Source organism: Bos grunniens, chromosome 4 (genome assembly GCF_055505025.1).
Source record: "Bos grunniens cultivar Pamir isolate PY7600 chromosome 4, Bosgru_T2T1.0, whole genome shotgun sequence".
NCBI classification, from domain to species: Eukaryota; Metazoa; Chordata; class Mammalia; order Artiodactyla; family Bovidae; genus Bos; species Bos grunniens.
In genome coordinates this window covers 17,150,839-17,175,046 of record NC_141168.1, presented here as the reverse complement: position 1 = coordinate 17,175,046, position 24,208 = coordinate 17,150,839, and the positions used below count along the sequence as shown (strand labels likewise).

Below are 24,208 nucleotides of genomic sequence, written 5' to 3'. Positions count from 1 at the left end.
CAACTCTGCAACACTATGGACTGTATCGAGCCAGGCTCCTCTGTCCATGGGATTCTCCAGGCAAGAATACTAGAGTGGGTTGCCATGCCCTCCTCCAAGGGATCGTCCCAACACAGGGACCAAGCTGCATCTCCTGTGTCTCCTGGATTGGCAGGTTCTTTACCACTAGCATCACCTGGGAAGAAGGGATTCCCTGGTGGTCCAATGGTTAGGACTCCATGCTTCCACTGCTGAAGGCATGGGTTCAACCCCTGGTCAGGGAACTAATATCCCTCAAGCCTGGTGGTATGGCCAAAAAAAAGAGAAGGTGGGTGGGGAGAGTTTAGGCTGGTTGGGGACCTTATGAAACCTGGAGACACAGAAAATGGAGGCCCAGGAGCCTGGCATTCCTGAGGCCTGAGAACACTGGCCACGCAGGACAGGATAAGAGTGCTGGGTGAGGAAACTGGAGTTGCCGGGGGTGTAATATGGTACAGCTGCTGTGGAAAATTTTGGCAATTCCTCAAAAAGTGAAGAATCACCATATAACCCAGCAATTCCACATTCAGGTATTTATCCCAAAGAACTGAAAGCGGGGACTCAGGCGCTTACATCCCCGTGTTTCCAGCAGCATGGTTCACAGAAGCCAGAAGTTGAGTCGTTACTCACTTGTCCATTAACAATGAATGGACAGACCAAATGTGGTGTACACAAACAATGGAGTGGCCCCAGTCTTTGAAGGGAATGAAATTCGGATGCGTGCTATAACATGAGTAGACGGACCTTGAAAACGCTGTTGAGTAAAAGAAGCCAGACACAAGAGGGCAAATATTGTACTGATCCACTTACATCAAGTGTCTTTGTTGTTGTTCAGTCTAGAAAAGGAAAATTTAGAGACAGAAAGTAGGAGGTGGTTTGGGACGATGAAAGTTCTAGAAATAGCTAGTGGTGAGGTTTGCACAACGTTGTGAATGTAACTAATTGATAGTACATTTTAAAGTGGTTAAGATGGTAACTTTTATGTATATTTTAACCACTTTAGAAAAGATTGCTGGAAGGGTGAGAAGACCCAGTCAGAGGGATGTGGAGTTTCTCACGGTGGTAGAGTGCTGGTGGGCAGTGCTGGGGGGGCCCTGGTGCTGGTGAGTGGGGGGCTGCCTGGCACTGAAGTCTGGTGAGATGGTGGGCCTGGGTGCACAGGATGGTGACCTCCCACTCAGATCTGGGATGACTTTGGGGAGTGCTTGGGACAGCAGATGATAGCAATGCCTTAGCCCTTAGGGATGGAGCTGGGAAACGGCGAGCTGAGTCAGTGGCAGTGAGGAGACGACCCCCTGTCCAGCTGCCCTGTCCAGCTGCCCAGGAGCAGGTAGTGACATGACCTCAAGACCTCCCCTCTTCAGGCACATACATTCCTGCTGGCAGATTTAAAATGCAGTGGTGGGTTATGAATGTGTTCAGAGGTATTAAATATTTTCCAGAGGGCTAAATAACTTAAGCTGTGACTCGTATTAACAACCTCTGCAGTCTCAGAACTGGTCTGGCTCTAGAATAAATAAACGTGCCAGGGCGAGTGTACAGTGATTCCAAACAGTTTAATGTAATTCCAAGACAAAGTGTGATTACATTTCTACACATATACAATATGCATATGTGAGTTTACAAATTTTAATTAATAACTCGTTTCACCTCAGAGACCGAAAAAATGATCAAAAAGAAACTGTGAGTAACAAGCTATAACATAGTTCACCACAACGGGACCCCCCCCTTCCTCACCCTACAGTTAGTAATATTACAATTAAAATAACTATATTCTTCTATAATTTTTTTCTGTTAAAATCATCTCATAAATTTACAATGCTATTATTAGTTTCCAAGACTAATATAAATTCACTCCATTTTTCTACAACAAAAATGATCATTAATTTAGAAGCACACGACGTCATGATGAAAAACACAAGCATTTTAGTAGCAAGGACTGGATCAGTTAAGAATTATTTTTCTTGTAAAACATTCTAAAGCCAAGTAAAATATCCATTCTTATAACATACCTATAATATGAGACTAAGGAATAGGTTACATATAGGCCTACGACACATTGGTTTGTCTTTTTTTAAAAAAAGTAGACATTTATAAATAAAAAAAGAAAAGAGGGACAATTCACATAGGAAAAAGAGGTACACGAGAAAATACTGTTGCACGCAATAATTTTCACAAAGATTAACATGGATTAACACTTTTTTTTTTTTTTATTACAGAAACCGTACAGTGAAGGAACACAACAGACCAGGGCTTCTGTAGGGTAACTGAGCTGAGATGACCTGGTAGAGAGAGATCTGGGCGAGATGGCCCTGGGGAGGAGCCACGTTCCTTGGACCGGTGACCGAGCCTCACCGGATCTCCTCTTCCCTGCTCTCTTTCTGGGGAGTGAGTCTTTCTATCCAGAGTGTCCTGATGTGTGGGCAGTTGAAAGGTAAACATTTCTACAGATGCCTTCTCTTTCCATCCTAATGGATACCATTTTTGGAAACGGGATATAATATCAGAGGCTGCAGCTCAATACATGTGGTCAAAGCAAAACGGGATGGAAAATTCCAGTCATTCTGATGTGCTGTACCGCCCTCCCCCACCCCCCAACACTCATCTCTGCCCTGTTACTGGGGACCCAGAGAGAGCAGCAGTACCCTTCGGGGCCACCGGCCTCCACTGCAGCCCGAGGTGGTGCCTGGGTCCCCCGCATCCTGCTTTTCCAGTCCATGTGCGACGGCGCAGCCTGGGTCATCCCTGGCTCCTCTGATATACCAACCAGCTTCCAAAAGCTCCTCTCCTTCCTCATCCATAAAGCTATACTTTTCCTATCCAAAATTTGGTTTGATATATATATATACACACACATATATATCAACATCTATTATCTATACAGTGATTCTCCTAGACTAGAAATCCTACCGCCCCAAAGTATGACTTCCGGGTCTACTTCATTTGGTTAAAGAAACGCACACAAAGAGGATGAGGAGGTGCTTTGGGGGCCAGAAATGATTGTGCCCTGGAAAAGCCATGGGAGAAAGCTTTAAAGGAGCAGTAACGCAACGGTGAAAGGGTAGAAAGTGACGATGAGACGGCAGGGAGAAACCACGAGCCATGGAGGCGTCTACAGGAGTCTGCCGGAAGGGAGGAGAGGGAACTGGGGTGGGGCACGCTTTAGGTTCCATTCAGAAGTCACAGAAAGCTACGAAGGATGGGCATGGTCAAGTCACTTTCCATTTCCCAAGTTCTTCCTTATAACCTGAGCCAAACTATTAAAATAATAATAATAATAAAAATAAATCCATTGCCCCTTCAACCAAGCAGGCGAATAGCTAACAGGGAGGCAAGACCACCATTGGCAAGGCTAAGTGGATCCTTCTTCCTGGCTCTTGAGAGCTTCCTGGGCGTTCTGGGTGCCTGGGCATGGATGGGGCTGTGGGGACATCAGGGCGGAAGCCAAGGTGGCCACGTGTGGGGGTGGTGGGGGGAGCAGTGCCCCAACACAAGAGGGCAAGGGTGCTGGGAGGTTTGCGTGGAGGCTGGCTGAAAGGAAACGAGAGAGAAGGCAGAGCCCTTTTTTCAGATACAGCATATTTAATTAAAAAAAAAAAAAAAAAGCTAATTTCTATTCCTCTGTTTTTTTAAAAATATGATTAAGCCCCAAAGACAATGACATAAAATATATTTGGTTATTTAAATCACGGGAGAAAACCAGAGGAAAGTGATAGTTGAATTAGGAGAGGCAAGACAAAAACTATTTTACAGTGACATTTCCAACCGAATACTGTGATAAGAACGTGCTATCAACAGAGTTCACAAGGAAAAAGCAAGTGCATTAAGAACCACCACCAGTTCCCTGGTCCCAGGTGTTCTGCAGCTTTTAAGGTGTTATTTGCTAAAGGAATGCCCTTTGGATCACAGTAGGTCCTCTGCGCTAAGGTTGTGGCACAAAAGAAGAAATGAACCAAAACATTTAGGGCAACTGGTGCCCTCCAGGCTGCTTCTGCATGGCGACGGGGCCTCTCAATTGTGACCTCTACTTGGATAGATCTCATCATCTGCCCCCCTAGCTGCCCTTCAGTCTCCAGTCCCTTCCTCCTGCTCAGCAGCACTTACAATCTCTAGAAAAAAAGAGTCTAGGCCTCTCCTTTGGGGTCGGCCCACCCCCACGCCTGGAGGATGTACTACTTACCCTCTGTTTACTGAATAAAACACTGAGCTGTTAAAAAAAAAAAAAAAAAAATCTAGATCCCACCTCCTAATGACCTAGGCTTCAAACAGAAGTTTGATAAAGAGTAAAAAGTAAACATATCCTTTTACACTTTGTTTTAAAGGACAAAAGGAATTAAATGACAGCAGATATATGGAAAACTCAACCAGTAAATATAGGCACGGGGGTGTATGACTCTCCCCTGCAAAACACCAATCAGAGTATTGCTGGGGCCCCAGAAATAGCAGCTGTACCCTTGGGGCCACCTGAATCCCAGTGTCTTCTACTGCCTGGTGCCTGCAAGTCAGTGGGTCGATTAATAAATTAAACATTCAAATCAAGACAAAATCAATGAACCAGATGTCTATTCTCTCTGCCTCTTCCAAGATGTCAAAAGGAAGGCCTTGACCACCAGTGTGCATATCACGTGGCAGATCTTCGCACCTGGCCCAGGCTGTGGACTCACCCCTTCCTGCTCAGCCTGGAAATCCCTTTACATTCTCTCGAGTTCCCATGGAAACCAGCAATACGGATGGAAATGCTCATGGTGTGCTACAGTAGGGGCAGAACACGCCTGCCTTGGGGGAATGTGGCCTCCAACTGAAGAGGCAATTGCTGGGGTCCGAAGATGTCAGTTATAAACAGAAATTTTCTTTAAAAAGTACCAGTTTAAATGTAAACTATAAAATACTTTAACTATAAAACGTGGCCAGAAATATGTTTAGTTATCCACAGTCAATTGTTTATAGTTTATGCACTTAAAACGTGACTCTCTTGATATCTTAGAAGGCTAACAGCATTTTACAGTAGCTAAAAACATATATACTTAAACATGTGCATTTGAAACTCACATTTGAAAACACAAAGAATATTCTCTCCCTTGGTTTAATTTCTGTTGTAAAGATTACCTATTTTCAGAGTTCACTTAAGCAACAACGACCAGGATGTGCAGTAATCATTGTTTTCAGCCCACACAGAGTTTATATTTATAGTCTTTTAAATTCCAAGAGCAAGCTGGCTACATGATTTCAAAAAAGGCTAAAACCAGGATGAATGCCCACATTTGAGGTAATTATTGCCATCAGGTCACAGTTTGTGTAAGATAACGTATCTAAAACCTTCTTAAAAAAAAAAAAAAGAAGTCTTCAGGTGTTCTGTCAAGAATTCCAGAATACCTATTCAAACCAACCAGGATCTCAAATTCTGATTAGCTGGGTTTGCTTCCAATGGAATTAAAGCTCTAGAAGACTCTAGAACTTGTGTAAACTACCTAAGAATTGAGGCAAACATGTCTGGAGCCAGTCAATAAGGAAATTTTTAAAGGAAAAAAAAAAAGAAACTGAAAACCCCATTCCAAACAACTGCAGAGATATTTCGTAACAAATGGTAATGGTTTTCCACAAAATGAAAAATCTAGTTCTAAAGCATTGCTAAATTCTTGCCACCTTTCAACCAAAGGAAACACGTTTCTACCTTACTGTTAATCTCCCACCTCAGCCAAAGGCTCCCCTTCCTTGTATCCTGAAAGTTGGCTAATTTTTCTTCAGTTTGCACAACATGTTGCTTCCCATTTCTTTGAGAAGGCTATCTTGAAATAAAACTTAATTTTGTTCCTCTTTCTAAATATCATCTTGATCTTGTCTCTTTTTTCCTTTTTTTTTTTTTTAATTTTTTAAACACAAAGAAAAAACAGTTCCTGGACACCAGACTCACACGTGATTATTTACAAATTTGGTGTGAATCCTGCCTTTGGTTCTACCCAGAGCTGAAGGGTGGATTAATTACAGAGACCAGAGTCGTTATGATATTTATCAGTGCAGTAAAAAATAGTATTTTGAAGAAAATATATACTTTTAGTATTGCCTTTCTAGAATTAACTATAAGCAAGAAAAAAATATTTTTTTAAAAGAAAAGAACACTTTTTTTTTTCTTCACTCTTATAAGAGTTTGTCGCAGCAGCAGCACTGCTAAAGCTAGTTGGTGCACTGAAAAGGAATAGAAAATGAACCCTACTATGATTAATCAAAAGAAACTCCCCTAAGATTTTCTCTAAAAGTCAAACTAATTCTGCCCTTGCTGCCTGGATCAGATTCAGGACTCCCTCTACATACAGACCTTCTGCTGAGCTCTTCGCACAGGGCAGGGGTGGTGCGGGGCAACGCTCCTGTGAGGCCCTTCTTCGCACACACTCCCAGGAGACAGCTGAGGCCAGCGTCTGTGAGCTGGGCAGACCCAGGTCACGGCCGGCCTTCCCTACTGGCTTGTGTGACCCTGGGCTGGTTACCAGTTCACCAAGCCATCTGCCTCATCTGTAAAGGGACTAGTACTGCCGATTTCATAGGGCTGTTATGAAGACGAAATGAAACGGGATAAACAGGAGCGACTTCCAGCACAGTGTCTGGCACACAGTCAATGGGAGCATCATAGATGGATCACCAGAAACACGAGGCCACTCACTGATGATTATTTAACAAGGGAAACAAATTCTGTTAGTAAAGGTCTCAAGAACACAAAATTTCACTAGAAGCTCGGGGATTTGGGGCCACCCCCAATCCTTGTATTTCCTTTCCTTAACACAGCCTACTTTCTCAGAGAGTCGACTGTCTCATCAACTTCCTCCTCTGTAAATGGAGGAGAGGGGTGTTGTGAATAGGGGTGGGTCTGAGGGTACCGGGAGGCCGTGCTCACTAAGGGCTTGGGATGAGCCTGGTGTATTGAAAGCATTCAACAAATGTTGGCTCCTACTCGAAGGACATGGCAAGTTTTAACAAAGAGACAGTCAACGTGAAATTCTAATGCAATGAGAGTGCAATTAGGGGCTCGCAGAGGCTCCTGGGACTCAAGCTGGGGCGTCAGGAAGCTCCCTTCTGGCAGAGGTACCCTGAGCAAGCATGCCCCACAGAAGGGTCACTTCTCTGCAGATTCTCACTGAGTCTCAAATGAAGAACTGGCTCAGAGCTGGCTCTCTTGGACTTTTGGGAGCTGCCAGAAGGATGGGAAAAACTTCTCCTAGGTTGGGTTGCTCAAGTGAGTGAGGGTGCCAAAAGCCTTCAAGGGGTTTCTACTGCCTTTAAATATCAGTTCGCCATCTCCATCTCTCCACTGAGTCCCGTCTGTGGAACTCAGAAGTGAGAGTCCTAAGGCATCGAAGTGGAAAAATACTGACCCCCCTGAGCCCGGTCCTGGCGTGCACCTGACCCAGATAGAGCCGCACCTCCTGGCTGGTCTGCTCCGGCAGATACCCGAGGTAACTCAAGGTGAGTTCCACCCACAGATCCATGCAGTACTTCCAGTTTCCTGACAGCAGCAGCATTTGGGGGTTATAAACCTCCACTCCACTTACAAGATGAGCACAGTTTTAAAATAAAGTCAAAAACAAAAAACCCAAAACAAGTCAGGCAAGAGGATATAAACGGGATTGCATCACTGACAGAGTCATTATTGCCGGGAGAGGAAGGACAGAGGAATGCCATTCTGTCCACATCTGGGGGTGTCTTTGAGGAGAGGGTCTTTGGCTAAAGAAAGGAACACTTTCACTTTCCTTTCCAATTTGGTTAGGACAGCTCTAGCTTGCTCAACTCTGAGCCTTCCCCATCTGAAATCTCTAAGACACACCAGAAAGAAAACACAGAGAAGGGGCGAGAAGCAAGTTGGGTCCCTGGGGCTGGAATATTTCATGGCAGAATCGCTTGGGCTGGTGTTGAGCAGTGCTGGGCAAGGTCTGCGACCCACAGAAGGAGCCCTGGCCTCTCTGCTGCTCGAGGGCACCTCGTTTTTCTCTTCTGTTCTGTCCCCGCAGCTACTGAACAGGCCATGGAGAGCCCCACATCCCACCCCACCCCCAGCACCAGAGAACCCAGGACGAGAGCTGGGGCCGGCCGGTCAGCCCACCATGTTTCATCAACCACAGCCCATCAGCAATATTTCCTTAAGCCTCCTCATCTCCTTCTTCCAGTTTCCAAGAAAGTCTGCTCCACTCACTCACACACACTCACACAACCCAAATCCTCCACCACGAGCTTGTTCAAAAATGAGTGTTTGCAATTCCAGAGATCCGGTCGAGGGAAATCTGCCTGTCAGCAGCTGGGCTGATCTTTCCTTGCCTTCCTTACATCCCACAATCTGGTGTCTGGGCGGGTAACGTCTTCCAGCTCCCACAGCCCACCAGCCACTCACCACCAGTAAGGCCAGAATGCAAAGACAGTCCAGGAGACAACCAACCCTTCCTTTCCCTCTGAATTCGACCAACCACATGCTCCACGTCACAGTATTAATTGGCACCAAGCCTCAGACCCTCCCACCCATCGGCCTGCTCACCCTTCCCTTGGAAACAGCCAAAACATCATGAAAGGAGGCACTAAGCACAGAGATGGCGGTGCAAATACCCGAGGCGCCCGCGAGACGACACGAGCAGAAGCAAATCAACCTGCGGTTCCCAGGGCTCCGGTTACGAGGCTCCCCTTGACCTGTCTTTTTTAGCCTGCCCCTCTGAGCCGTGACCATGTTGCTTCAGTAAAGGAGGATGGAGCCAATTCCAGAGCAGATGATGTTCTAGGGTATTTGTGGTCTACATGAAGACTAGGTTGGCATCTCTCCACTTGGGAGCTGGGTCCTGGGGATGGGCAGCCTTTATTCAGCCTATCTGCCAGGGCGACTCAGGGTTGGAGGATGGGGTGGGAGTTCAAGCAGCTGCTGAGGAACCCACAGAGGGGCTCATCTCTCCCACTAGGGCCTTCTCCGAGGGCTTCAGACCCACAGCTCTGTGCTTGGGTTGGAAGAAAAAGGCAGGCGGGGATGCGGGGAGGATACTAATGTTCGCTGAGTGGTGGGGGGCTGGGCATGGCCTGGCGTCTCCCTTCATTAGCCTCAGTGAAGCCCGTCATTCCAGGCCTTATTTCACCCACCTGGGGCCTGGTAGTTTCTGGGTTTGGTGGGCGGTGTGTGGGCACCTCAAGCTGATTTAGAAAGCCCATGGCACCCAGCATGGTGGCCTAAAGGGCACAGTCAGAGCCCAGTGGGCATTGCTGTAAGGCCCCACTGTGCCCCTCCACTGGCCAACGAGTTCATGGGGGCAGCAGCTCACACTGTCCGAGGACCTGCCGGACACGGTCAGTGCTCTTCTGGCCTCCTACTATCCCTATTTATTATTTTTTTGGCTCCACAGTTTGTCCCTAGAATTGTGTGCAGAGATGTACTGGGTGGGGGCAGGGACTGAAGAAGTGGGCAGTGTGGTTTGTGAGGGGCAGGGAGGCTGACATCTCCCAGGGGAAGGTACCACCTGCCTAAGCACCTTCCATCAGCTCGTTACCTTCAATGGCTTCTAGGAGGCAACATTATCTATACACTGAAGGGTATAAGCCACACTTCTGGTGGGCTGATGGGAAAAGGGGGGACTTTTAGGGAGGGGGCTGGGTCAGCTCTGGGCAGAGGGCTTTTTTTTTTTTTCCTTGACAGGTCAGTATCAGATGCGAGGCAGGCCCAGGGTCTATTTAGCAGATTTCAGAAGCACAGGGAAGGTTGGAGAGGACCATGCTGAGGGTTCAGCCTCCAAGGAGCCTCCTCAGATCTCTTCCCAGGCCACTGAGAGTCTAGAAAAATCTAGTCTTGATGGTGACCACGAACCATGCTGTCCAGAGCCCAAGTTGGCTTACACAGAGATAAAGGCTTTGATTCTTCTTCAGACTTTTGTTCTCTGGTGGATCATTCTTGACAGCTTTTTCCTGATTCCTGAATCCTTCCTTCTTTTCTTTTCTTTTTGGTCTGACAAAACTGGACATCTGGATGTCCCTCCTGTCTACTCAGATACTCACAGATACAATAAAATAAATTTAAATATTAAAGAGAAAACACAAAGATAACTTGGAATAAATGTGCACTTTAAACCCCCAACTAAAATATCAAAATGATGATTAGGATAATAATTACAAAGGTTAATAACCAAAATAATTAGTACAATAATATTATCTTTATGAGCAGCATGAAACTTTCATTTCCTGATCAGGAAGGAAAGGAAAGAAAATGTCAGGTGAAAGTAACTTCCAACTTAAGTAGACAAAATAATTTTCATTAAAGTGGAAGGCTACGTTGTCTTTTCCTGTTAAAAGATCAGATCTAGAAAGCGCTGGAAGTGAACAGTACCAGGGGTCCAGTATGCTACCCAATAAGGCAAAAACGCTGGCTCGTTTGCAGCCATGACTTGTGCGACTGGGCACGGGGAGGGTTGGACGGGGCACTGCTGCCCTCTGGATGCCGCGAGTCCAGAACAGAGATCCGTCCGCAGGCTGGCGTGGCTCCGTGAGTGCTCGGGCTCACGAGTCCTCTGGCACATTCCCCGCCCCCACCCCCATGGACCACTTTCTGGTTGTCTCAGAATGGCGGCACTTCCCCACGTCCAGATAGAAGATGCATTGACTGTGGCGCCATGAAGACACCATTGTGTCCTGCTGTAGGCGGCTCCCCGGCGGACACGGGGTCCTTCCTTCCTTCCAGGCTGAGGCCGGGACTAAGCTGGTTCCAACCTGGGGACCGATTTCTTTGTCGTTTAAGTAGAATTGATGCATGGAGAGGGGATATTTTCCAGAGTTATTTCACATTTCACAGCTAAGAGCTAAGGTAAGGGCTGGGCTTCGTTACTGAATTAGGTCGGATATCAAGATTAAAAACACCTTTCACAGTAGATCGTTAAGGGATACCGCAGGACGGGGAAGGAAAGTGAGGGAGGCGGGTGCGGACTGCTGTTCGAACCCGGGAGCGATCTCTCTGCACCTTGGAAGCTTGGCTTTGGGGTCAGGGGCTCCGCATCAACCATCGAACAGTGAGGACCACAGTTAAAAATCCCGTCTGGGACCAGACAGCACCTCCCAACGTTTTCGTGTGTAACAATAATTTGCTATGGATAGAGACACCTCTCCACCCCCACCCCCACCAGTGTTCAAAGCCTGAGGAAATTTCCAGAACGTTATCAACGATGCACAGAGGGCAAACGGCAAACTTCCTTGGAAATTTGACTGCCCGTGGGCGTGTTTTCCCAAGGGCGGTCCAAGATCACCGGCTCACCCTCGTGAATGTCCCTCCAGCCTTCTGCCCACCCGAACCCTCAAAGACCAGAAACGAAGGCCTGCCTGGGGTAGGCCTGGGTAACGCGAGGAAAGATTTAGCAGCAAATGACGGTTGGCGGTTGTCTACAGAGAAAGGGATCAGGCAAAATGGTTGAGAGAAAAACACAGCCTGGTGGGGTGGGAGGGTAGAAGCAGAGGCCAGATGGGCTGGGCTGGTGGAGTGGAGTGTGGGGCGGGTCTGAGAACACGGGGCGGGCCCCCAGGCCTGCTCTCCGCCCTGCGGACAGGTGGCGACCGACCCGAAGCCAGTGCCCGGCCTGGAGGCTGCAGGCCACTCCTCTCCTTTGCTCCTTGCGTCAGAAGCAAAGCCAACATTCCTGAAACTGAGATGGGATCTGTGATCCCACAGATGGCAGAGCTAGCCCGCTGGGGGCAGAACTGGGTGAAGGTGCAGGGTGGGGAGTCAGTCTCTCTTGCTTTGTCCACCAGGCGAAGAGCCACGCCAAGCCATCTCCAGCGTCAGCCTCACCCACCACCATCCACCTCCCGCAGCCGTCTCCTGACCCACTGGCTCTCCTAGCCCCTGCCAGTTCCCTGACACTCCTCTGCTAGCAAACAGCCCGGGGAAAGACAACAGCTTATTAAAATAAAATTAAAATTAAAAAAAAAAAAAGGAAAAGGAAAAGACCAGAGTAAAATGTTGCAACAGCACAGAAGAAGGGCTGAGAGGCTGAGACTCGCCTCAGCCGGCTTCTTGGAGTACCGTGGAAGTAAACCCTCAACCGCGTCCCCGGTCGCTAAGGCACTAGGAGGAAAGGATGTAAAAACCAAGTCTGCGAGAGCCGGAGGCGGTGCCCGGGGGCGGGAGGGCGCACCTGGACCACCGCGCGGGGGACGTGCCTGCAGGAGATCGCCTTTCTTGTGCAATTACAGTGAGGATAGTCTATTGGTATCAATGGGGTGAACGAAAAGCAGCACAGATAGGTGCACACTGCTACATTTACCAGGGTGCTGGCCACGCCGCGAGCCCTAGGCTATGAGACGCGGGATGCACTCAAAGAGAAGAGACGTTTTCAGAAAAGACCAAAAAAAAAAAAAAAAAAAAAGCGAGTTTGCAACACACATCATTAATGACATTTTGAGGAATATCATTGCTTAGGGATTTATCCAGAGTGCTCAGAAAAACACACCCTCTCCCGGGGTCCTCCTTCAGCCCAGCTGCCTGCCCGCCCTCCCCAAAGGTCCAGGCAAGTGGACCAGAACTAGGCTCCGCCAACCCCTAGACACCAGCCTCCTCAGGCCACAGCCTGGCCTTTCCAGAGGGCTCCCGACCCTTTATAGAGTTCTGGAAAAATCCCTAATCCTTACGTTCAATCATTAAAAATCTATTGGATTTCCGTATCAGGTGTCCCTGACAGCAAATTCTTAAACGCCACTTGCTGCCATATGAAAATAATCTTTGCAAAGTTCATAAAGTTCTTCAAAAACGGAGGCCCCCCTCCCCCTACTTCTGGAATCTTCTGTGGCTCTTCTTCTTCTTTCCAGTTTGGTGCCGAACGGGTTCGTGAGCTGTGGTTTTTTTTTGTTACTGACGTTTTATTTTTAATTTTTTTTCCTTTTTCTTTTTTAAAATAAAAAGCATAATTTTCTCCCCTCCTTAAATCCCTTCCTTTTCAAAATGTTCTCTCCTCCGCTCTCAGTCCTCCTACTTCCTAGTTCAAGTTTCATCCGTGTCCCGTCCCTGCCCCCTGCCCCCCACCCCTGCCCGTTTGCATTGTTTCTGTGCGGCATCTTCAGTACAGAAGCCCCAGATCCCCTCTCCGTCCCTCCTCCTCTCCCTCTGGCCAGCCTCCCTCCCATCCCCTCCCCTTCCAGTGTTTATATGTAAGGGTACTGGTTGACCTTGGCTGGGCTCAGTGGGTATCCAGTGTAGACTGTGGAGGCTGGAGAGGCGCTGATGTAGGTCTGGTGGGCAAACTGGGCTGGATACTGACTTGGGTGTATGGTGGGTGAGGGCAGGACCCGGGGGCCCATGCTCACGGGGACCTGGTGGACGATGCTGGCCGGGTAGGCAGTGTGCTGCACGGTGTGACGCGCCGAGCCTTGGGAGGCCACCAGATGGGCCACGGTGCCCGTGGAGCCCAGGGCCGCGGGTGCTGTGTAGGTGTAGAGGTGGGGCTGGGCAGGGAGGTGGGCGGCGGCGGCGGCGGCCAGGTGGGGGTGCACAGTGCCGTGGCTGGGGCTGTTGTGCGGAAAGGAGTATGGAGCCTGGGCCATCGTGGGAGTGATGTAGGCCTGCTGACGTCGGTGGCTCCCGGCGCGGTCTGCGGCAATGTGCTGTTGAGCCTGGAGAAGGACCAGGAGGACCGCGTTGAGGGGGGTGGGGGGACTGGACATACGCATGCGCAGAAGAGCATGGGGCGGGAGCGGGCAGAGAGGGAGGAAGGTGGGGGGAGTGGGGAGGAGGCGGAAGTGAGGACTTGGGAGAAAGCGGAAGTGAGGGCTGGGGAGGAGAGTCAGGAGGAGGGTGGGGAGGGCGGTGCGGCAGGGATCACAGAAGATGCCTCGTTCACATGCTGGGAAAAATATCAGTCAACCTGTCCGAGAAGCAAGGTGGTGCCCTGCTGTTTCCTGGGCCGGGTGACACACCGACAGAGCCAGCTGCAGAGGCAACAGGAGACAGCATGTCTCCCGAGGACATCCTGCAGCTGTGAAGTGTCACATGGGCCTGTCTCTGAGTGCGGACCACTTTCCTGCCTCACCGTGAAGTCCTGCTCCCCAAACAGCAGGCTCTCAGAAACGTTGCCGTATTCTGAAGTCACATACAAATGAAGCCACCTTCTCTCAGCCAGAGACTGAGTCACAACACACACGTGGTCTTATCTTACCTCCCAGCTACTAAGGAAGCAGGGCTGGAGTCCACTTTGCAATTCAGACCTGAGTGATCCTAGACACACAGGCTGAGTGCTGCCCCTGGAGACACCGCCTGGTTGATACTCCCCTGAGTATCAACCACTGTCTCCCAAGTTTACCGGCTCTTTTCCTGGGTTTGGGGTCCCTGTGTGAGGCCTCCTTCACTGTAATGACTCAGGAGGCCTGGCGTGGTTGGACTCTAGGTCTGTCTCTGGGGTTCTGGGCCGAAGTGGGCCCAGACCCAGTGTTTTACCCTTCGCTGGGCTGAAAAGGCAACATGTGGGCCAGACTATTTTTAAGCAGGCACCGCATCACTAAGGGCTTTGGAACATTAGACAAGTCATTTTGCGTTGGACTGGCTCTCCATGTATTGAGGATCCACCTTTTCCAAGGTGACCTGCAGCAGAGGGAGACCACCAGAGCTCACCAAGGCACTTCCTGCTACCCCAGGGCACCCAGTGAGCTGGTGGGAGGAGAGGGGCAGGGGAGCGTGGCATGTGTGCTTACCTGGCTGAGATTGAGAGGCTGTTGCTGCTGGAAGTGTGGTCCTGGCCGCTGTTGCCGGTAGGCAATTGCTCCAGACGAGCTCCCTGAAGAGTGACCGCTGGTGGAGGTCACGTTGCTGGAGGACTTGGACTTGAAGGAGGACGAGTGGTGACTGGTGTTGACTGTGTCAGGAGGAGGAAAAGGGCACAGGTCAGTCACAGGTCCTTGGCTGCCCGGAAGACCCTGCCCTAGGGGGACAACAGCAGTCTTCCGAGGACACAGTCCTGAGACTGGACGATCCCCATCAGCCGCATTGCCCCCAGACTCGGTGATGATGTTGACTCGGGACTGACACCTGGGCTGCAGCTTGTTCCACTGGTTGGGAGCAAACCCTGATGGACTTTAGAATTACTATCTGGTGACACTGAAAAGCCTAAAGGTCATCTAAGAGGTGGAAGGAGAGCTCTCTGAGGTTCCTTGTGTTTCAGCCAGGGGTGCAGTGGGGGGCCACCTGCCAAGATGCAAAGACACAGTGACAGATGTAGCAGAGTACAGAAAACTGAGTCTCAAAAAAGGGACTGTGGTCTCTCAGACAGCAAGGAGACCAAGCCAGTCAATCTTAGAGGAAATCAACCCTGAATATTCATCGGAAGGACTGATGCTGAAGCTCCAATACTTTGGTCACCTTATGTGAAGAGCCGACTCACTGGGAAAGACTCTGATGCGGGAAGGATTGAGGGAAAAAGGAGAAGGGGGCAACAGAGGATGAGATGGTTGGATGGCATCACTGACTCAATGGGCATGAGCTTGAGCCAACTCCAGGAGATAGTGAAGGACAAGGAAGCCTGGAGTGCTGCAGTCCTTGGAGTCATGAAAAGTCGGACACAACTTAGCAACTGAACAATAATAATATACCCAGGGGTAGGGGGAACAACCAGAATAAAATGAAGAGGGGGAGGCGGTTTATATTAAAGAAACCATTTCAGTCATTATTGGTGCCGAGTGACCTGTCAAATTCCCAGCAGAGTGGGACTTGTGTCTCCAGGGGGCAAAGTCAGAACCGCATGCACGGACACAGGACATATGGAATTGAGAGTGACCGCTCGCCTACCTCTCAGTGTCTCTCCTGACATCAGGTATTCCTGTCCTGAAGCTTTGTCTAGATGAAGAGGAAGTGATCCACAGTGAATGCCAAGAGGCCTTCAGCACAGGGAGTCCGGACACTTGCCAAAACCTGCAATGTCCTCAGCAGACTCCCCAACCCTAAAACCATCCATGTTTGAAGGAGCCTCCCAGAGTAGGGACTTTAAGAGAAGACCCCAGTAAAAGGAGAAGCGGCAAGACGAACCCAGGACCTCAGAAGGCAGGGCTATTTCTCGTGCTGTCAGTTGTGAGAATTTGGAAGATTTATTGGGGATGAGCATCTTTGGGAAACACAAAAGCCTAATACAGACAGTCTCAATCAGGCACCCCGGGACTGTGAGTGTAAAAAGAGCACATCTGGTCATTCCCAGGTGGCGCTAGTGGTAAAGAATCCGCATGTGAATGCAGGAGACACAAAAGATGCGGGTTCGATTCCTGGGTCTGGAAAATCCCCTGGAGGACGGCATGGCAACCCACTCTTGCCTAGAGAATCCCATGGACAGAGAAGCCTGGCTTGCTGCAGTCCGTAGGATCGCAAAGAATCGGATACAACTGAGTGACTGAGCATTCTCTGCACTCTCTGGCTGTTTTAGGGAGTAGGGATGCTAACAATTAATAAAGCACACTTGACATAACTGGGTTGGATCAATTCTATTACAAATCCCAGGGTGATGAGATCAAAGTCATGATGAGGAGATGCCTGAGGCTGGGGCCAGCAAGAGAGAATGCTGATTAACTGTTGATGGAGACAAAGCTGGAGAGTGAAGGCCAATCAGGAACCTGGGAGCAGGAGACTGGGGAGCACACTGAGGGTGAGAGGAGCCTCCTACCCGGAGGCAACAGCCACTCCCCCCAACCTCCCTGCCCCAGTAAAAGGAGAGCTACCTCCCTGGGAAGGGGCGGGTCCTAGCAGAGACCCCAAATTCAACTGTGCATCGGTGCCCAGTGGCCCTCCCATCCTACCCAGTGAAGCATGAGATGCCCAGGAATTTGTATTCTTCGTAAGATTCCAGGAGAGCAGGAGCCAGCCTGGCCCTGGTGGACACAGCTGACCTGCATCATGGAATCAGGGTCTGTGCTCAGGCCAAACTTAGACTCTCAAAGGTCCTCCAAAACCTGGGGGTGGGGGTGGAGGGAGGGGTTCAGGGGACCCATTGTAGGGTGAAGGACGGAAAGCTGCAGATGTTGGCAACTTCAGGACAACTTCAGTCTCCATCGCTCAGCCATAGGGCTGCTGTACTGGTATTCAGTTCCTCCCTGCCTTGTGGATCACCAGCTGTGCAAGCTTCCTGGGCCCAGCTGGGGATGGCACCTCTCTGCTCCTGTGTCAATGCTCTGGGTACTTTGTAGTAATTATACTTGAGGGAGAAACTCTTAAGTGCAAGGGACCCATAGCTTGAGCCTGTAAGTTAGAGAGCTTCAGATGAAATGGATGTGACAGGGCCAGGCCACCATCATCACAGGGACAGGGGTGGGGGGCTGGGTCAGAGCTTGTCAAGTCACCAGAGTAGGGGACCCCAGAATGAGGGAAGAGGGTCTTGAAAGGGACCAAGAGACTAGGAATTTCCTCCTGCGGAGAGAAATGAAGTGACCTCGGAGTGGAGAAGGCAAGTGCTGAGGGTCAAGTTCTTGGGGCATATTTTGGAGCTGGAAGGATGTACAGAGCTCTCTACCTAAGCCTTGTTATTCAGTCCCTAAGTCGTGTCCGACTCTTTGTGACCCCATGGACTGCCGCATGCCAGGCTTCCCTGTCCTTCACCATCTCCTGGAGTTTGCTCAAACTCATGCCATTGAGTCAGAGATGCCATCCAACCATCTCATTCTCTGTTGTCCCCTTCTTCTCTTGCCCTCCATCTTTCCTAGCTGCTCTCAAAGATCCACTGCTCGGGAACAGGCCTGGGTTCACGGGTGGCCCCTGGTGGCCCTGTCTGCACAAGGCCGGTAGCAGAGTGCTTTAGATGCCACATGAACCCTGGAGGGCCTCCTGCATGGCCGTAGTGAGTTAACCTCTCTGTGCGTCTATATTCCTATGTGGAAAACTGGGAAAGTAATGGAAACTACATTAGGGTTGCTGTGAGGACTACCTGAGTTAAAGGACGTAGAATGCTTAGTATCTGGCACGTGTTCAGCTCTTAACAGTGTTAGCTATGGTTGATGTCTTTATTATTGAGCCCTGTTCCTTGGCTAAGGCTGATGCGCAAACAACAGATGTCTGCCCCAACTTGGGACCATCAAGTCCTGTCTCCTGGGGCAGGGAAACTGGGAGCCTGGGGGTCACTGGGTCAGGGTGACGCAGTGCCCAGAAAGCAGGCGTTGGGCCTCCAGTGGCTCAGATCAAGGAGTTCTGTCCCATCCGGGACTTGGTGGTTGACCCTAGTCCTGCATTTTCCTTATAACAGTGCAGAGTTCATTCTGTTGCCGTCCAGAAGAACCTTAACTACCCCAAGAGATCTGAGGAGGCTACGTGAGACATTCTCAGGGATCCTTTCTGAACTGGGACCCACAGAGGGTATGAGCACTGAGAGAAAATGGACCAAAACAAGAATGAAAGAAAATGGACTGTTGGCTGCACGGCCTTTTGTCTTGACCTGAGAGGGCTCAGGGAAGCCCGGGACCCCTGCAAAGGTCCATAATGGGGCCAAATGGGCCCCAGGAGGCCGAGGAAGGCTGCTCTCCTGATTCTTCTGAGCTGAGCTAGGAGGGTTGTGCTGCTAATGGTGGGTGTCAGTGTTGACAGACACCACAGGCTGGTGGGCTGACAGGGACCAGAATGAAGCTCCTTCCTGCCTCCTGCTGTCACTAGGAAGGCAGGTCCTCACAGGGGAACGTATATCTCTCTTTACATCAGGAAATCACACCACGGGCTTCCCCAGAGACAGCAGCATGAGGTGCTTTAGAACCAGCAGCCTTTCTGAGAATTCTGAGAATAACTTCCTTTTTTTTTTTTTTTTGGTCCAAAGTATCCCTGAGAGATTCTCATCCCTTCAGCTCTAACAATCTCTGTGGAAATGTAGTGGGGTGAGTCCTCAAAACCACCATGGGCGGCCCACAGCGTGACAGCTGATGGTGGAAATGGGCAGTGGAATGTGAAAGAGGTGACCGGTGGGCTCCACAAAGCCGCCTCTGTCCACCTCGCTGTTGTTCTGGGTCCTAACAGAAAACTGCTGTGTTAGGCGGGGCAAAGCTGGCCTTCGGTTTCCTCACCTGTTTCAACTAGGGATCGGACCACCTCACCTTAACGTTTCAGTAACTCCCAATTTTGCCAGCACCAAGACCGACAAAGCTCTGAGTTGGAAGATGCCTAACCTTCGATGATATGGTCACTGTCTCATGCATCCTCCTCTGTGTTTAAACGGCCAAGGGAATTTCAGCATCAGTTACTTGTGCACCCCCACCCCTGCCTTTATGAATTGCCAGAGGACCTGGGTAAGGTCTGTTCTGAGCCAATTCTTACAGACACTGTCCTGAATTGTACAGGGGCCGTTACTGCTACGGAGTTCCTCTGAGAGGTCCTGGAACACGGGCATCCTCAATTTACAACGCTCATCTCATTCTGTAGATCGACAATCTCCGATTGGAAAACCCTAGGGTCAGACACTTATGAAATAAAGACTTTCAGATTTTAGAAGGGAATTTGATACATATTCAACATTTTAGGTTACCCCCAAAGGAGCCTTGGGCACTAACCACATAATAAAAAGAAGTGAATATTTCTGTTATAAAATACGGGACATTTCACTAACTGGCACAGATATGACTATGACACAAACAGGAATATGACAAAGGGACTTGCAAACAGCCTCTGGTTAGTTCAGGTCTGGGTTTACCAGCCGAGTTTGCTATGAACTTAAAATCTGGTTTTCAGAGCTTTTTGGATTTTGGATTACAGATGAAAAACAGTATGTCATTCTCTTTTTGCTGGTCTTAAGGTTTTCAACAACATAGTCTTGACACCTTCACTGTTAATTAAGCAGGAGAGCACACACCAAGATGTGTGCATTTAAGGCTGTAATCTTTATAAATGGGCTACATGCAGGTGACCTGAGGACTTAAGGGTGTGAGGCAAGGAGAGGTTTGAGGGGTCAATGCCCAGATTCTTAACTTTCAGATGTATCTTTTCCTAAATGGGTGCACTGGCCCTAGGACCCACTGGTTCCCTTAGCCGCCTTCTCTCTCACATTCACCCCTCTTACAAAAGAAAGGCTCCCTTCTCACTCTCCTGAATGTTTGCACTGCCACCAGGTGTGAGAAACCTAAGAAGTGCCCAAATGGAATAATTCCAGAACATATGGTTCCTGAGAATGGTCCCTTGAGAGCAAAGAAAGCCACCCTCAGTAGGAAACATTGAGGGCTGACCAGGCTTGTTCCCACTCAGGCGACAAACTCTTTGCAAACTCCCCACCCATCCATCCATCCATCCATCCACCCATCTGTCCACCCATCCGTGAGATAGTTTAGAAATGAGGCAGCCGTCATCACAGGGAGGACTTTTTGTGACAGATATGAGGTCATCTCTGGCCGCCTTGGCTGACAACAAGGAACCTTCTCAAACAGGATCCTTGGTAAAGATCTATTAACCACACACTCCCCCGACCCAGGGCTTATTAAGTGCTCCTGTAACAAGATTGCGAGCCACAGGAAGCAGAAAACCAGCCTCGAGAGAGATGCTCCTGGCAGCTCCGCCCCGAATTACCTGGCCCCAAGCTGTCACACTCCACCAGCACCTCGCTGGCCTGGGTTTTCAGGGGGGGCACGATGATGGTCCGGGGGTTCCCCGTGCAGTGTGGCTCCAGGCTCCCCTTGGTGTCGAAGGTGGTGGTGGTGTGCCCGGCGCGGTGCTGCACGGAGTAGGGGCTGGTGTTGCTGGAGGAGTCGGAGTAGGGAGAGTCGTGGACCGTGACACAGCTGATGACGTTTTTTCTCTGCTTGGAGACAGTGCTGGAAATGCAAAGAGAGAAACAAGGACCATGAGAAGCTGTGTGGTGAGACACCTGACCGGCCGGGCAGAGCTGCACTTGCTGCAGGCAGGGGCAGGCAGAGCAGGAGAGAGGGTGGGAATGTGACTTCTGCTCTTGAGAACCCTGATGGGGAAACCCAGGTGTCACCAGTCTCACCGGCGGGGTTGGGGGTGGGGGTGAGGATGATGCGAGGACAAGAGAAGAGGCTGGAGTGGGGCCCACAGAAGCTTCTGGAAATGGGGTGAACCTTCCGGGCAGGCCTGGGCTCTCCCCCATTCATCAGGGCTCAGCAGACCTGCCGGGGAAGCACTGGCAGCCCAGAGCTGTGTGGCAGCTGTCCACTAAAAAAACAGGCACAACTCTCTTGAAATTGAGAGTTATCTTTTGTTTGGTGGGAATTCCTAGTCCTTTGGACCACTTGGCGATCAAACCATTCAATCCTAAAGGAAATCAACCCTGAATATTTACTGGAAGGACTGATGCTGAAGCTGAAGCTCCAATCCTTTGACCACCTGATATGAAGAGCCAACTCACTGGTAAAGACCCTGATGCTGGGAAAGATTGAGGGCAAGAAGAGAAGGGGATGGTAGAGATGAGATGGTTGGCTGGCATCACTGACTCAATGGACATGAGTTTGAGCAAACTCTGGGAGATAGTGAGGGACAGGGAAGCCTGGCGTGCTGCAGTCCATGGGGTTGCAAAGAGTCAGACACAAATGAGCGACTAGACAACATCCACCTAGGACTTGGGAGTCCGAGAGACAGCATCTCAAGTGATCCTGAGATAACTGTTCCGAGGAGGTAGCGGGAGGAATCAGGTTATATAGAAGTTTGTAGCAAGGGGCAAGTAGTCTGAACATCAAAAGTGTTAATTAAGGAAAAATAGCTAGGTTGTGACATCCCTGTTTACTATGGCAGAAAATACTCCATTTGACATTACATTTGGAGGCCTGAAATCTCGGATGGCTGTGACATTCTTGTTTACTGATAAGGCAGGAGATATTCCAATTCACACAAGTGCCCTCTGAGCCACCAGGGAGGGACAGAAAAGCACACGGAGCACCCAGCCAGACCCCAGCAACGCGAGGCTGTGGTGTGGAAGAAAAACACCCCTGGGAAGGAAGAGCATAAGCTTTATTAGGCTTGGGGCCTGGGAGACCCCGCCAATTTAGGCAAGGGAGGATAAGACATCCAAGAGGGGCTGCGATGCAGTGAGAGGGATGGGAGAGCGAGGTGCTGACCCTGCTAATCCCGCACACAGCTGAGGAATTGGAGCTGGACCCCAGAGCATCAGCCACCTCTCGGCTCTGAGGACGGGAGGGGCGATGGCTTTGCCGTGCAGGCCACCTAAGACCCCCAGGTCCCCATCTCAGGGAAGTCCCAACCTTCCTACAGCTTCTCCACTGCCGGGCCGAGGGTGGGGGGGCGGTAAAAGATGCCTGTGAGGGCGCTGCTCTGAACCCTTGGTCTTCGTTCTAGAACCGAGACTTCATACACTGATGGGGAGGAACACACTTTGCCTGGCTCTTGGCCAGCACGTTTCTTTTTTCCTGAGATATTTATGTTTGTCACTTTGGGAACCAATTCTGTCTGCCTCGCAGCTCAGTGAGAGGCTGGTGGGATGACAGATACGGAATTGCTTGCTTATTGTGAAAGGTGTAAAAATGGATCACATCTATTTTTGTATATTGATCATCTATTTTTAAGAAATATCGATTGCCTAAGTAAGATGGTCAGTGTCCAACCACTTGGCTAAGAAGCCGGTATTTATAGAGCGCCTAATGGAGCCACAATACTGCCACCTCCCAACCCAGGTGTCTTGCCCAAGGTCACACAGCCAGTGACAGCCAGATTCCAAGATTGATCTCTGCCCCACCTGAGGGCAGTGGAGAAATGAGAAACTGGAGCCCCAGGTCTGCTGGTCTACAAAAGGCTGAGGGGCTGGGAGTGAGTCCACAGGAGGCCTGATGCCTTGCTCCCCGAAGCCTGCACTGCTGACATCTGGGCTGGATAATTCCTCCTGGGGCTGTACCTTCTGTCCCCCCCGGATCAGGGTGGAAGGGTCCCTCTCTGCATCTGTGGGTAAGGACACAGGCCCGGAAGACAGATGTCTAACTTCAGCAAGTGCTGGTGGCCTTGGGCGACTGTTCAACCTCCAAGAGAGTCAATCTCCTTACCAGTAAGGTGTAGATAATAATAGTACCTACATCACAGGCTTGTTCTGAGAATCAAATGAGAAAATACACGAAGTATTTTGAATGGTACACAACACAGAGTAAGTATTCTATGAAAACTAGCTTCCATTATTAGTGTTACCTCATTTAACATGTGGAAACAGGTTTGCAGGCAAAAAATCTCTCTAGGCAAAGTGAGTTCTATGAAGGTAACAGACTTGCTGGAAAAGTTTCCAGTCTAGGAATAAACCAGAAGACTGATAGGAAAGAAGTTAAAACTCATCAGTTAGAATCCTTGGCAATCTATGCTAGGTGGTACAGGGAATTTCAGTATAAAGAAATATAATATGTGTCTCCGCCCTAGGAGCTGATTAAAATCTCAGTGAAGGATTGTATAAAAACATGACAAGTTACACACTAGAAGTTTTAAAATAATCAGTTAAAGAGAAAGGATGTCATAAAGGCTTCCATGATGAACTGTCAAGTGAGCTGTGCAGATGATAATTAAGAACTCAGAAGAAGGCAAGGAATGAATTGATTGCATACACTTATAGTTCTTCATTCTAACTGATAAAATGGATATATCTTAATTAAGAAAAACTACGTGCATGTGTGCTCAGTCGCTCAGTCACGTCCGACTCTGCAACTCCAGTGGACTGTAACCTACCAGGCTCCTCTGTCCATGGGATTATCCTGTCAAGAATATTGGAGTGCGTTGCCATTTCCTCCTCCAGGGGATAAAGAACTACACTTTCTACTTGTAACAGCTGAAATGCAAAAGGCCCACATGCTTGTTGCTCAAACACAGTTTGAGGTAAACAGTTACTGTATGACCCAGTGATTCTGGTCTAGGTAAGTACAAAACGGAATTGAAAGCCAAAACAGACACTTGTATGCTAATGTTCACTGCTGTAGTATTCACCATAGCCAAAAGGTGGAAATAACCTCAGTGCCCATCGGCTGATCAACAGAATAGTATTCAGCCATAAAAACGAATAAAGTTCTGATACATGCTACAATATGGATGAATCTTGGAAATGTTATGCTAAGTGAAATAAGCCAGACACAAAAGGACAGATATTGTGTGATTCCACTTATACGAGATTCCTAGAATAGGCAAATTAATAGAGACAGAATGTAAATTAGAGGTTGGGTACCAGGGGCTGGGGGGTGGGGAGAGGAGTTTGGGGAGTTGCTGCTTAATGGTACAAAGTTTCTGTTTGAGGGGATGGAAAAGTTTTGGAAATAGTGGTGACGGCTG

The 24,208-nt window shown here is 49.4% G+C and overlaps 1 protein-coding gene across 11 annotated transcripts in view; it reads right to left on the bottom strand.

Moving 5' to 3' along the window:
• Positions 1-1,555: 1,555 nt before the first annotated feature.
• Positions 1,556-24,208, bottom strand: part of HIPK2 (homeodomain interacting protein kinase 2) — a 203,939-nt gene continuing 181,286 nt past the window's right edge. For all 11 annotated transcript variants that reach the window (XM_086395289.1, XM_086395294.1, XM_086395296.1 and 8 more), the window contains 3 exons: positions 20,510-20,754; positions 14,695-14,855; positions 1,556-13,620 (listed from right to left, as the gene is read on the bottom strand). In XM_086395289.1, the coding sequence (XP_086251415.1) occupies positions 13,153-13,620; positions 14,695-14,855; positions 20,510-20,754 (874 nt within the window). In that variant the 3' untranslated portion in view covers positions 1,556-13,152. The remainder of the gene's footprint in view (positions 13,621-14,694; positions 14,856-20,509; positions 20,755-24,208) is intronic.